The sequence below is a fragment of the Oncorhynchus gorbuscha genome, linkage group LG21 (assembly GCF_021184085.1).
Source record: "Oncorhynchus gorbuscha isolate QuinsamMale2020 ecotype Even-year linkage group LG21, OgorEven_v1.0, whole genome shotgun sequence".
In the NCBI taxonomy this organism is placed as follows: domain Eukaryota; kingdom Metazoa; phylum Chordata; class Actinopteri; order Salmoniformes; family Salmonidae; genus Oncorhynchus; species Oncorhynchus gorbuscha.
The window spans coordinates 50,786,270-50,799,981 of NC_060193.1; the positions used below are offsets into that span (position 1 = coordinate 50,786,270).

Consider the following 13,712-nt stretch of genomic DNA (forward strand, 5'->3'; position numbering starts at 1 on the left):
CTCTCCAGGAGGAGCCCAGTATTATAGTGGAGGAGGAGGGGATAGTTACTTTGTTCATTTCTCTCTCCAGGAGGAGCCCAGTATTATAGTGGAGGAGGGGATAGTTACTTTGTTCATTTTCTCTCTCCAGGAGGAGCCCAGTATTATAGTGGAGGAGGAGGGGATAGTTACTTTGTTCATTTTCTCTCTCCAGGAGGAGCCCAGTATTATAGTGGAGGAGGAGGGGATAGTTACTTTGTTCATTTCTCTCTCTCCAGGAGGAGCCCAGTATTATAGTGGAGGAGGAGGGGATAGTTACTTTGTTCATTTCTCTCTCTCCAGGAGGAGCCCAGTATTATAGTGGAGGAGGAGGAGGGGATAGTTACTTTGTTCATTTCTCTCTCTCCAGGAGGAGCCCAGTATTATAGTGGAGGAGGAGGGGATAGTTACTTTGTTCATTTCTCTCTCCAGGAGGAGCCCAGTATTATAGTGGAGGAGGAGGGGATAGTTACTTTGTTCATTTCTCTCTCTCCAGGAGGAGCCCAGTATTATAGTGGAGGAGGAGGGGATAGTTACTTTGTTCATTTCTCTCTCTCCAGGAGGAGCCCAGTATTATAGTGGAGGAGGAGGGGATAGTTACTTTGTTCATTTCTCTCTCTCCAGGAGGAGCCCAGTATTATAGTGGAGGAGGAGGAGGGGATAGTTACTTTGTTCATTTCTCTCTCTCCAGGAGGAGCCCAGTATTATAGTGGAGGAGGAGGGGATAGTTACTTTGTTCATTTCTCTCTCCAGGAGGAGCCCAGTATTATAGTGGAGGAGGAGGGGATAGTTACTTTGTTCATTTTCTCTCTCCAGGAGGAGCCCAGTATTATAGTGGAGGAGGAGGGGATAGTTACTTTGTTCATTTTCTCTCTCCAGGAGGAGCCCAGTATTATAGTGGAGGAGGAGGAGGAGGGGATAGTTACTTTGTTCATTTCTCTCTCTCCAGGAGGAGCCCAGTATTATAGTGGAGGAGGAGGGGATAGTTACTTTGTTCATTTCTCTCTCTCCAGGAGGAGCCCAGTATTATAGTGGAGGAGGAGAGGGATAGTTACTTTGTTCATTTCTCTCTCTCCAGGAGGAGCCCAGTATTATAGTGGAGGAGGAGGGGATAGTTACTTTGTTCATTTCTCTCTCCAGGAGGAGCCCAGTATTATAGTGGAGGAGGAGGGGGATAGTTACTTTGTTCATTTTCTCTCTCCAGGAGGAGCCCAGTATTATAGTGGAGGAGGAGGAGGAGGGGATAGTTACTTTGTTCATTTTCTCTCTCCAGGAGGAGCCCAGTATTATAGTGGGAGGAGGAGGGGGATAGTTACTTTGTTCATTTCTCTCTCTCCAGGAGGAGCCCAGTATTATAGTGGAGGAGGAGGAGGAGGGGATAGTTACTTTGTTCATTTCTCTCTCTCCAGGAGGAGCCCAGTATTATAGTGGAGGAGGAGGAGGGGATAGTTACTTTGTTCATTTCTCTCTCTCCAGGAGGAGCCCAGTATTATAGTGGAGGAGGAGGGGATAGTTACTTTGTTCATTTCTCTCTCCAGGAGGAGCCCAGTATTATAGTGGAGGAGGAGGGGATAGTTACTTTGTTCATTTCTCTCTCTCCAGGAGGAGCCCAGTATTATAGTGGAGGAGGAGGGGATAGTTACTTTGTTCATTTCTCTCTCTCCAGGAGGAGCCCAGTATTATAGTGGAGGAGGAGGAGGGGATAGTTACTTTGTTCATTTCTCTCTCTCCAGGAGGAGCCCAGTATTATAGTGGAGGAGGAGGAGGGGATAGTTACTTTGTTCATTTCTCTCTCTCCAGGAGGAGCCCAGTATTATAGTGGAGGAGGAGGAGGGGATAGTTACTTTGTTCATTTCTCTCTCTCCAGGAGGAGCCCAGTATTATAGTGGAGGAGGAGGAGGAGGGGATAGTTACTTTGTTAATTTCTCTCTCTCCAGGAGGAGCCCAGTATTATAGTGGAGGAGGAGGGGATAGTTACTTTGTTCATTTCTCTCTCTCCAGGAGGAGCCCAGTATTATAGTGGAGGAGGAGGAGGGGATAGTTACTTTGTTCATTTCTCTCTCTCCAGGAGGAGCCCAGTATTATAGTGGAGGAGGAGGAGGGGATAGTTACTTTGTTCATTTTCTCTCTCCAGGAGGAGCCCAGTATTATAGTGGAGGAGGAGGAGGGGATAGTTACTTTGTTCATTTCTCTCTCTCCAGGAGGAGCCCAGTATTATAGTGGAGGAGGAGGAGGGGATAGTTACTTTGTTAATTTCTCTCTCCAGGAGGAGCCCAGTATTATAGTGGAGGAGGAGGGGATAGTTACTTTGTTCATTTCTCTCTCTCCAGGAGGAGCCCAGTATTATAGTGGAGGAGGAGGAGGGGATAGTTACTTTGTTCATTTCTCTCTCCAGGAGGAGCCCAGTATTATAGTGGAGGAGGAGGGGATAGTTACTTTGTTCATTTCTCTCTCTCCAGGAGGAGCCCAGTATTATAGTGGAGGAGGAGGAGGGGATAGTTACTTTGTTCATTTTCTCTCTCCAGGAGGAGCCCAGTATTATAGTGGAGGAGGAGGGGATAGTTACTTTGTTCATTTTCTCTCTCTCCAGGAGGAGCCCAGTATTATAGTGGAGGAGGGGGGATAGTTACTTTGTTCATTTCTCTCTCCAGGAGGAGCCCAGTATTATAGTGGAGGAGGAGGAGGGGATAGTTACTTTGTTCATTTCTCTCTCTCCAGGAGGAGCCCAGTATTATAGTGGAGGAGGAGGGGATAGTTACTTTGTTCATTTCTCTCTCTCCAGGAGGAGCCCAGTATTATAGTGGAGGAGGAGGAGGAGGGGATAGTTACTTTGTTAATTTCTCTCTCCAGGAGGAGCCCAGTATTATAGTGGAGGAGGAGGGGATAGTTACTTTGTTCATTTCTCTCTCTCCAGGAGGAGCCCAGTATTATAGTGGAGGAGGAGGGGATAGTTACTTTGTTCATTTCTCTCTCCAGGAGGAGCCCAGTATTATAGTGGAGGAGGAGGGGATAGTTACTTTGTTCATTTCTCTCTCTCCAGGAGGAGCCCAGTATTATAGTGGAGGAGGAGGGGATAGTTACTTTGTTCATTTCTCTCTCTCCAGGAGGAGCCCAGTATTATAGTGGAGGAGGAGGGGATAGTTACTTTGTTCATTTCTCTCTCTCCAGGAGGAGCCCAGTATTATAGTGGAGGAGGAGGAGGAGGGGATAGTTACTTTGTTCATTTCTCTCTCTCCAGGAGGAGCCCAGTATTATAGTGGAGGAGGAGGGGATAGTTACTTTGTTCATTTCTCTCTCTCCAGGAGGAGCCCAGTATTATAGTGGAGGAGGAGGGGATAGTTACTTTGTTCATTTCTCTCTCTCCAGGAGGAGCCCAGTATTATAGTGGAGGAGGAGGGGATAGTTACTTTGTTCATTTTCTCTCTCCAGGAGGAGCCCAGTATTATAGTGGAGGAGGAGGGGATAGTTACTTTGTTCATTTTCTCTCTCCAGGAGGAGCCCAGTATTATAGTGGGAGGAGGAGGGGATAGTTACTTTGTTCATTTCTCTCTCTCCAGGAGGAGCCCAGTATTATAGTGGAGGAGGAGGAGGGGATAGTTACTTTGTTCATTTCTCTCTCTCCAGGAGGAGCCCAGTATTATAGTGGAGGAGGAGGGGATAGTTACTTTGTTCATTTCTCTCTCTCCAGGAGGAGCCCAGTATTATAGTGGAGGAGGAGGGGATAGTTACTTTGTTCATTTCTCTCTCCAGGAGGAGCCCAGTATTATAGTGGAGGAGGAGGGGGATAGTTACTTTGTTCATTTCTCTCTCTCCAGGAGGAGCCCAGTATTATAGTGGAGGAGGAGGAGGGGATAGTTACTTTGTTCATTTTCTCTCTCCAGGAGGAGCCCAGTATTATAGTGGAGGAGGAGGGGATAGTTACTTTGTTCATTTCTCTCTCTCCAGGAGGAGCCCAGTATTATAGTGGAGGAGGAGGGGATAGTTACTTTGTTCATTTTCTCTCTCCAGGAGGAGCCCAGTATTATAGTGGAGGAGGAGGGGATAGTTACTTTGTTCATTTCTCTCTCCAGGAGGAGCCCAGTATTATAGTGGAGGAGGAGGAGGGGATAGTTACTTTGTTCATTTCTCTCTCTCCAGGAGGAGCCCAGTATTATAGTGGAGGAGGAGGAGGGGATAGTTACTTTGTTCATTTTCTCTCTCCAGGAGGAGCCCAGTATTATAGTGGAGGAGGAGGAGGGGATAGTTACTTTGTTCATTTTCTCTCTCCAGGAGGAGCCCAGTATTATAGTGGAGGAGGAGGGGATAGTTACTTTGTTCATTTCTCTCTCTCTCCAGGAGGAGCCCAGTATTATAGTGGAGGAGGAGGGGATAGTTACTTTGTTCATTTTCTCTCTCCAGGAGGAGCCCAGTATTATAGTGGAGGAGGAGGGGATAGTTACTTTGTTCATTTCTCTCTCCAGGAGGAGCCCAGTATTATAGTGGAGGAGGAGGAGGGGATAGTTACTTTGTTCATTTTCTCTCTCCAGGAGGAGCCCAGTATTATAGTGGAGGAGGAGGGGATAGTTACTTTGTTCATTTCTCTCTCTCCAGGAGGAGCCCAGTATTATAGTGGAGGAGGAGGGGATAGTTACTTTGTTCATTTCTCTCTCTCCAGGAGGAGCCCAGTATTATAGTGGAGGAGGAGGGGATAGTTACTTTGTTCATTTCTCTCTCTCCAGGAGGAGCCCAGTATTATAGTGGAGGAGGAGGGGATAGTTACTTTGTTCATTTTCTCTCTCCAGGAGGAGCCCAGTATTATAGTGGAGGAGGAGGAGGGGTAGTTATAGTTACTTTGTTCATTTCTCTCTCTCCAGGAGGAGCCCAGTATTATAGTGGAGGAGGAGGGGATAGTTACTTTGTTCATTTTCTCTCTCCAGGAGGAGCCCAGTATTATAGTGGAGGAGGAGGGGATAGTTACTTTGTTCATTTCTCTCTCTCCAGGAGGAGCCCAGTATTATAGTGGAGGAGGAGGGGATAGTTACTTTGTTCATTTCTCTCTCTCCAGGAGGAGCCCAGTATTATAGTGGAGGAGGAGGAGGGGATAGTTACTTTGTTCATTTCTCTCTCTCCAGGAGGAGCCCAGTATTATAGTGGAGGAGGAGGAGGGGATAGTTACTTTGTTCATTTTCTCTCTCCAGGAGGAGCCCAGTATTATAGTGGAGGAGGAGGAGGGGATAGTTACTTTGTTCATTTCTCTCTCCAGGAGGAGCCCAGTATTATAGTGGAGGAGGAGGAGGGGATAGTTACTTTGTTCATTTCTCTCTCTCCAGGAGGAGCCCAGTATTATAGTGGAGGAGGAGGAGGGGATAGTTACTTTGTTCATTTCTCTCTCTCCAGGAGGAGCCCAGTATTATAGTGGAGGAGGAGGAGGGGATAGTTACTTTGTTCATTTTCTCTCTCCAGGAGGAGCCCAGTATTATAGTGGAGGAGGAGGAGGGGATAGTTACTTTGTTCATTTCTCTCTCCAGGAGGAGCCCAGTATTATAGTGGAGGAGGAGGAGGGGGATAGTTACTTTGTTCATTTTCTCTCTCCAGGAGGAGCCCAGTATTATAGTGGGAGGAGGGGATAGTTACTTTGTTCATTTCTCTCTCTCCAGGAGGAGCCCAGTATTATAGTGGAGGAGGAGGAGGGGATAGTTACTTTGTTCATTTCTCTCTCTCCAGGAGGAGCCCAGTATTATAGTGGAGGAGGAGGAGGAGGGGATAGTTACTTTGTTCATTTCTCTCTCTCCAGGAGGAGCCCAGTATTATAGTGGAGGAGGAGGAGGGGATAGTTACTTTGTTCATTTCTCTCTCTCCAGGAGGAGCCCAGTATTATAGTGGAGGAGGAGGGGATAGTTACTTTGTTCATTTCTCTCTCTCCAGGAGGAGCCCAGTATTATAGTGGAGGAGGAGGAGGGGATAGTTACTTTGTTCATTTCTCTCTCTCCAGGAGGAGCCCAGTATTATAGTGGAGGAGGAGGAGGGGATAGTTACTTTGTTCATTTCTCTCTCCAGGAGGAGCCCAGTATTATAGTGGAGGAGGAGGAGGAGGGGATAGTTACTTTGTTAATTTCTCTCTCTCCAGGAGGAGCCCAGTATTATAGTGGAGGAGGGAGGGGATAGTTACTTTGTTAATTTCTCTCTCTCCAGGAGGAGCCCAGTATTATAGTGGAGGAGGAGGGGATAGTTACTTTGTTCATTTTCTCTCTCCAGGAGGAGCCCAGTATTATAGTGGAGGAGGAGGAGGGGATAGTTACTTTGTTCATTTCTCTCTCTCCAGGAGGAGCCCAGTATTATAGTGGAGGAGGAGGGGGATAGTTACTTTGTTCATTTTCTCTCTCCAGGAGGAGCCCAGTATTATAGTGGAGGAGGAGGGGATAGTTACTTTGTTCATTTCTCTCTCTCCAGGAGGAGCCCAGTATTATAGTGGAGGAGGAGGGGATAGTTACTTTGTTCATTTCTCTCTCTCCAGGAGGAGCCCAGTATTATAGTGGAGGAGGAGGGGATAGTTACTTTGTTCATTTCTCTCTCTCCAGGAGGAGCCCAGTATTATAGTGGAGGAGGAGGAGGGGATAGTTACTTTGTTCATTTCTCTCTCTCCAGGAGGAGCCCAGTATTATAGTGGAGGAGGAGGAGGGGATAGTTACTTTGTTCATTTCTCTCTCTCCAGGAGGAGCCCAGTATTATAGTGGAGGAGGAGGGGATAGTTACTTTGTTCATTTCTCTCTCTCCAGGAGGAGCCCAGTATTATAGTGGAGGAGGAGGGGATAGTTACTTTGTTCATTTCTCTCTCTCCAGGAGGAGCCCAGTATTATAGTGGAGGAGGAGGAGGGGATAGTTACTTTGTTCATTTCTCTCTCTCCAGGAGGAGCCCAGTATTATAGTGGAGGAGGAGGGGGATAGTTACTTTGTTCATTTTCTCTCTCCAGGAGGAGCCCAGTATTATAGTGGAGGAGGAGGGGATAGTTACTTTGTTCATTTCTCTCTCTCCAGGAGGAGCCCAGTATTATAGTGGAGGAGGAGGAGGGGATAGTTACTTTGTTCATTTCTCTCTCTCCAGGAGGAGCCCAGTATTATAGTGGAGGAGGAGGAGGGGATAGTTACTTTGTTCATTTCTCTCTCTCCAGGAGGAGCCCAGTATTATAGTGGAGGAGGAGGAGGAGGGGATAGTTACTTTGTTCATTTCTCTCTCTCCAGGAGGAGCCCAGTATTATAGTGGAGGAGGAGGGGATAGTTACTTTGTTCATTTCTCTCTCTCCAGGAGGAGCCCAGTATTATAGTGGAGGAGGAGGAGGGGATAGTTACTTTGTTCATTTCTCTCTCTCCAGGAGGAGCCCAGTATTATAGTGGAGGAGGAGGAGGAGGGGATAGTTACTTTGTTCATTTCTCTCTCTCCAGGAGGAGCCCAGTATTATAGTGGAGGAGGAGGGGATAGTTACTTTGTTCATTTCTCTCTCTCCAGGAGGAGCCCAGTATTATAGTGGAGGAGGAGGAGGGGATAGTTACTTTGTTAATTTCTCTCTCTCCAGGAGGAGCCCAGTATTATAGTGGAGGAGGAGGGGATAGTTACTTTGTTAATTTCTCTCTCTCCAGGAGGAGCCCAGTATTATAGTGGAGGAGGAGGGGATAGTTACTTTGTTCATTTCTCTCTCTCCAGGAGGAGCCCAGTATTATAGTGGAGGAGGAGGAGGGGATAGTTACTTTGTTCATTTCTCTCTCTCCAGGAGGAGCCCAGTATTATAGTGGAGGAGGAGGAGGAGATAGTTACTTTGTTAATTTCTCTCTCCAGGAGGAGCCCAGTATTATAGTGGAGGAGGAGGGGATAGTTACTTTGTTCATTTCTCTCTCTCCAGGAGGAGCCCAGTATTATAGTGGAGGAGGAGGGGATAGTTACTTTGTTCATTTCTCTCTCTCCAGGAGGAGCCCAGTATTATAGTGGAGGAGGAGGGGATAGTTACTTTGTTCATTTTCTCTCTCCAGGAGGAGCCCAGTATTATAGTGGAGGAGGAGGGGATAGTTACTTTGTTCATTTCTCTCTCTCCAGGAGGAGCCCAGTATTATAGTGGAGGAGGAGGGGATAGTTACTTTGTTCATTTCTCTCTCTCCAGGAGGAGCCCAGTATTATAGTGGAGGAGGAGGGGATAGTTACTTTGTTCATTTCTCTCTCTCCAGGAGGAGCCCAGTATTATAGTGGAGGAGGAGGGGATAGTTACTTTGTTCATTTCTCTCTCTCCAGGAGGAGCCCAGTATTATAGTGGAGGAGGAGGAGGGGATAGTTACTTTGTTCATTTTCTCTCTCCAGGAGGAGCCCAGTATTATAGTGGAGGAGGAGGGGATAGTTACTTTGTTCATTTCTCTCTCTCCAGGAGGAGCCCAGTATTATAGTGGAGGAGGAGGGGATAGTTACTTTGTTCATTTCTCTCTCTCCAGGAGGAGCCCAGTATTATAGTGGAGGAGGAGGAGGAGGGGATAGTTACTTTGTTCATTTCTCTCTCCAGGAGGAGCCCAGTATTATAGTGGAGGAGGAGGGGATAGTTACTTTGTTCATTTCTCTCTCTCCAGGAGGAGCCCAGTATTATAGTGGAGGAGGAGGGGATAGTTACTTTGTTCATTTTCTCTCTCCAGGAGGAGCCCAGTATTATAGTGGAGGAGGAGGAGGGGATAGTTACTTTGTTCATTTCTCTCTCTCCAGGAGGAGCCCAGTATTATAGTGGAGGAGGAGGGGATAGTTACTTTGTTCATTTCTCTCTCTCCAGGAGGAGCCCAGTATTATAGTGGAGGAGGAGGAGATAGTTACTTTGTTCATTTCTCTCTCTCCAGGAGGAGCCCAGTATTATAGTGGAGGAGGAGGGGATAGTTACTTTGTTCATTTCTCTCTCCAGGAGGAGCCCAGTATTATAGTGGAGGAGGAGGGGGATAGTTACTTTGTTCATTTCTCTCTCTCCAGGAGGAGCCCAGTATTATAGTGGAGGAGGAGGGGATAGTTACTTTGTTCATTTCTCTCTCTCCAGGAGGAGCCCAGTATTATAGTGGAGGAGGAGGGGATAGTTACTTTGTTCATTTCTCTCTCCAGGAGGAGCCCAGTATTATAGTGGAGGAGGAGGGGATAGTTACTTTGTTCATTTCTCTCTCTCCAGGAGGAGCCCAGTATTATAGTGGAGGAGGAGGAGGGGATAGTTACTTTGTTCATTTCTCTCTCTCCAGGAGGAGCCCAGTATTATAGTGGAGGAGGAGGAGGGGATAGTTACTTTGTTCATTTCTCTCTCTCCAGGAGGAGCCCAGTATTATAGTGGAGGAGGAGGAGGGGATAGATACTTTGTTCATTTCTCTCTCTCCAGGAGGAGCCCAGTATTATAGTGGAGGAGGAGGAGGAGGGGATAGTTACTTTGTTCATTTCTCTCTCTCCAGGAGGAGCCCAGTATTATAGTGGAGGAGGAGGAGGGGATAGTTACTTTGTTCATTTCTCTCTCCAGGAGGAGCCCAGTATTATAGTGGAGGAGGAGGAGGGGATAGTTACTTTGTTCATTTCTCTCTCTCCAGGAGGAGCCCAGTATTATAGTGGAGGAGGAGGAGGGGATAGTTACTTTGTTCATTTCTCTCTCTCCAGGAGGAGCCCAGTATTATAGTGGAGGAGGAGGAGGGGATAGTTACTTTGTTCATTTCTCTCTCTCTAGGAGGAGCCCAGTATTATAGTGGAGGAGGAGGAGGAGGGGATAGTTACTTTGTTAATTTCTCTCTCTCCAGGAGGAGCCCAGTATTATAGTGGAGGAGGAGGGGATAGTTACTTTGTTCATTTCTCTCTCTCTAGGAGGAGCCCAGTATTATAGTGGAGGAGGAGGAGGAGGGGATAGTTACTTTGTTCATTTCTCTCTCTCCAGGAGGAGCCCAGTATTATAGTGGAGGAGGAGGGGATAGTTACTTTGTTCATTTTCTCTCTCCAGGAGGAGCCCAGTATTATAGTGGAGGCGGAGGAGGGGATAGTTACTTTGTTCATTTCTCTCTCTCCAGGAGGAGCCCAGTATTATAGTGGAGGAGGAGGGGATAGTTACTTTGTTCATTTTCTCTCTCTCAGGAGGAGCCCAGTATTATAGTGGAGGAGGAGGGGATAGTTACTTTGTTCATTTCTCTCTCTCAGGAGGAGCCCAGTATTATAGTGGAGGAGGAGGAGGGGATAGTTACTTTGTTAATTTCTCTCTCTCCAGGAGGAGCCCAGTATTATAGTGGAGGAGGAGGAGGGAATAGTTACTTTGTTAATTTCTCTCTCTAGGAGGAGCCCAGTATTATAGTGGAGGAGGAGGGGATAGTTACTTTGTTCATTTCTCTCTCTCCAGGAGGAGCCCAGTATTATAGTGGAGGAGGAGGGGATAGTTACTTTGTTCATTTCTCTCTCTCCAGGAGGAGCCCAGTATTATAGTGGAGGAGGAGGGGATAGTTACTTTGTTCATTTCTCTCTCTCCAGGAGGAGCCCAGTATTATAGTGGAGGAGGGGATAGTTACTTTGTTCATTTCTCTCTCTCCAGGAGGAGCCCAGTATTATAGTGGAGGAGGAGGGGGATAGTTACTTTGTTCATTTCTCTCTCTCCAGGAGGAGCCCAGTATTATAGTGGAGGAGGAGGAGGGGATAGTTACTTTGTTCATTTCTCTCTCTCCAGGAGGAGCCCAGTATTATAGTGGAGGAGGAGGAGATAGTTACTTTGTTCATTTCTCTCTCTCCAGGAGGAGCCCAGTATTATAGTGGAGGAGGAGGAGATAGTTACTTTGTTCATTTCTCTCTCTCCAGGAGGAGCCCAGTATTATAGTGGAGGAGGAGGAGATAGTTACTTTCTTCATTTCTCTCTCTCCAGGAGGAGCCCAGTATTATAGTGGAGGAGGAGGGGATAGTTACTTTGTTCATTTCTCTCTCTCCAGGAGGAGCCCAGTATTATAGTGGAGGAGGAGGAGGGGATAGTTACTTTGTTCATTTCTCTCTCCAGGAGGAGCCCAGTATTATAGTGGAGGAGGAGGAGGGGATAGTTACTTTGTTCATTTCTCTCTCTCCAGGAGGAGCCCAGTATTATAGTGGAGGAGGAGGGGATAGTTACTTTGTTCATTTCTCTCTCTCCAGGAGGAGCCCAGTATTATAGTGGAGGAGGGGATAGTTACTTTGTTCATTTCTCTCTCTCCAGGAGGAGCCCAGTATTATAGTGGAGGAGGAGGGGATAGTTACTTTGTTCATTTCTCTCTCTCCAGGAGGAGCCCAGTATTATAGTGGAGGAGGAGGAGGAGGGGATAGTTACTTTGTTCATTTCTCTATCTCCAGGAGGATCCCAGTATTATAGTGGAGGAGGGGATAGTTACTTTGTTCATTTCTCTCTCTCCAGGAGGAGCCCAGTATTATAGTGGAGGAGGAGGAGGGGATAGTTACTTTGTTCATTTCTCTCTCTCCAGGAGGAGCCCAGTATTATAGTGGAGGAGGGGATAGTTACTTTGTTCATTTCTCTCTCTCCAGGAGGAGCCCAGTATTATAGTGGAGGAGGAGGGGAGTTACTTTGTTCATTTCTCTCTCTCCAGGAGGAGCCCAGTATTATAGTGGAGGAGGAGGGGATAGTTACTTTGTTCATTTCTCTCTCTCCAGGAGGAGCCCAGTATTATAGTGGAGGAGGAGGAGGGGATAGTTACTTTGTTCATTTCTCTCTCTCCAGGAGGAGCCCAGTATTATAGTGGAGGAGGGGATAGTTACTTTGTTCATTTCTCTCTCTCCAGGAGGAGCCCAGTATTATAGTGGAGGAGGAGGGGAGTTACTTTGTTCATTTCTCTCTCTCCAGGAGGAGCCCAGTATTATAGTGGAGGAGGAGGGGATAGTTACTTTGTTCATTTCTCTCTCTCCAGGAGGAGCCCAGTATTATAGTGGAGGAGGAGGAGGAGGGGATAGTTACTTTGTTCATTTCTCTCTCTCCAGGAGGAGCCCAGTATTATAGTGGAGGAGGAGGGGATAGTTACTTTGTTCATTTCTCTCTCTCCAGGAGGAGCCCAGTATTATAGTGGAGGAGGGGATAGTTACTTTGTTCATTTCTCTCTCTCCAGGAGGAGCCCAGTATTATAGTGGAGGAGGAGGAGGGGATAGTTACTTTGTTCATTTCTCTCTCTCCAGAAGGAGCCCAGTATTATAGTGGAGGAGGAGGGGATAGTTACTTTGTTCATTTCTCTCTCTCCAGGAGGAGCCCAGTATTATAGTGGAGGAGGAGGGGATAGTTACTTTGTTCATTTCTCTCTCTCCAGGAGGAGCCCAGTATTATAGTGGAGGAGGGGATAGTTACTTTGTTCATTTCTCTCTCTCCAGGAGGAGCCCAGTATTATAGTGGAGGAGGGGATAGTTACTTTGTTCATTTCTCTCTCTCCAGGAGGAGCCCAGTATTATAGTGGAGGAGGGGATAGTTACTTTGTTCATTTCTCTCTCTCCAGGAGGAGCCCAGTATTATAGTGGAGGAGGAGGGGATAGTTACTTTGTTCATTTCTCTCTCTCCAGGAGGAGCCCAGTATTATAGTGGAGGAGGAGGAGGGGATAGTTACTTTGCCACTGGAAGGAAATTACAAGTAAGTCCAACTAACGAAACATCCAGAGACTGTGGGCACTAAAAAGTTAGTCACCAAAACATGTACCGTTAAAAAAAAAAAAAACGATATAGAGGGCCATGTTGCGCATGAGTTGTGTCAATACCGCGGCACAAGCACACTTTTTTTTTTAGAGCCAGCAACAGAAAAAAACGATTTCAGCTAATTCAAGATCAGGGCCTAAGCATCAACACGTTTTTCAGAGGATGTCTTGGCCATGAGAACCTGCAGTGACTGACAGAGCATCCTTGGTTTTTGTGTGCTGTAGGAGCGATCCCGCGACGGTGAACATTTCCGACGAGATGTCCAAAGGCTCCTTCGGGAACGTGTGGAATAGTATTAGTCCCAGTGACGGCGCCAAGAAGGAGCCAAGCTCCAAAAGGTTTGGAGTGTCCACCAATCAATCAATCAATCAATCAATCAATCAATATCAACGTTTCACCAAAAATGCCATTTCATCTATTTATTGGACCTGTATATTAGCCGCAGGCCATTTTACTTGTCCAATCTCAACTACTGTCCTGTTTTCTATTGTTCATGGTGTGAATACTGTAAAACATATTTCATGTGGATATCAAAGGTGGATTTTGTCCTGCCCTTCGTTGTAGAGATATAGATGGTCATTAACTTCTATCTTGACTCCTATCCTTTTTCATTCCATTCCCATCATAAGCTCCCCTTCCTAACCTCTCAGAAGCTCATTATCCCAAAGGTAAGTGGCTCCCAATCCTCAGTGGCATGGTGTTACATATCTTGTCCCTCCATTGCAGTTTTCTAAAACCAACGTGCAGTTTGTATGATGTGGAGGTGACAATATGAACGTGATGGTATTTTGTCGTGCAAGTGTGCCTGTAGTTTGAGTGTGGGACTTCAGTCTTAAGTACCCTGCAGCAACCTGTTATCTCTTGACCCATAAAGATCCACAGTAGAAACCACCAACTCAAAGTTGGCACTCAGGTCTAAACAAATGTCCCAAGGCGTCTCTCTTTGTTTTGAATGTTTCATGCTCACTGGTTTGGGGAATGTGAATGCATGCGTATGGTGGACAGACGCGCGCACACACACACACACACACATAGCAT

General features: G+C 46.7%; 1 protein-coding gene across 3 annotated transcripts in view; it reads left to right on the plus strand.

The window, feature by feature from the left end:
* LOC124008769 (sodium-driven chloride bicarbonate exchanger-like) overlaps nucleotides 1-13,712 on the plus strand; it is a 59,660-nt gene that overhangs the window by 43,660 nt on the left and 2,288 nt on the right. For 2 of the 3 annotated variants that reach the window (XM_046320304.1, XM_046320306.1), the window contains 2 exons: nucleotides 12,545-12,612; nucleotides 12,899-13,012. In XM_046320304.1, the coding sequence (XP_046176260.1) occupies nucleotides 12,545-12,612; nucleotides 12,899-13,012 (182 nt within the window). Of the gene's footprint in view, nucleotides 1-12,544; nucleotides 12,613-12,898; nucleotides 13,013-13,303; nucleotides 13,343-13,712 lie in introns of all 3 variants that reach the window. The other variant, XM_046320305.1, reaches the window with a different exon arrangement.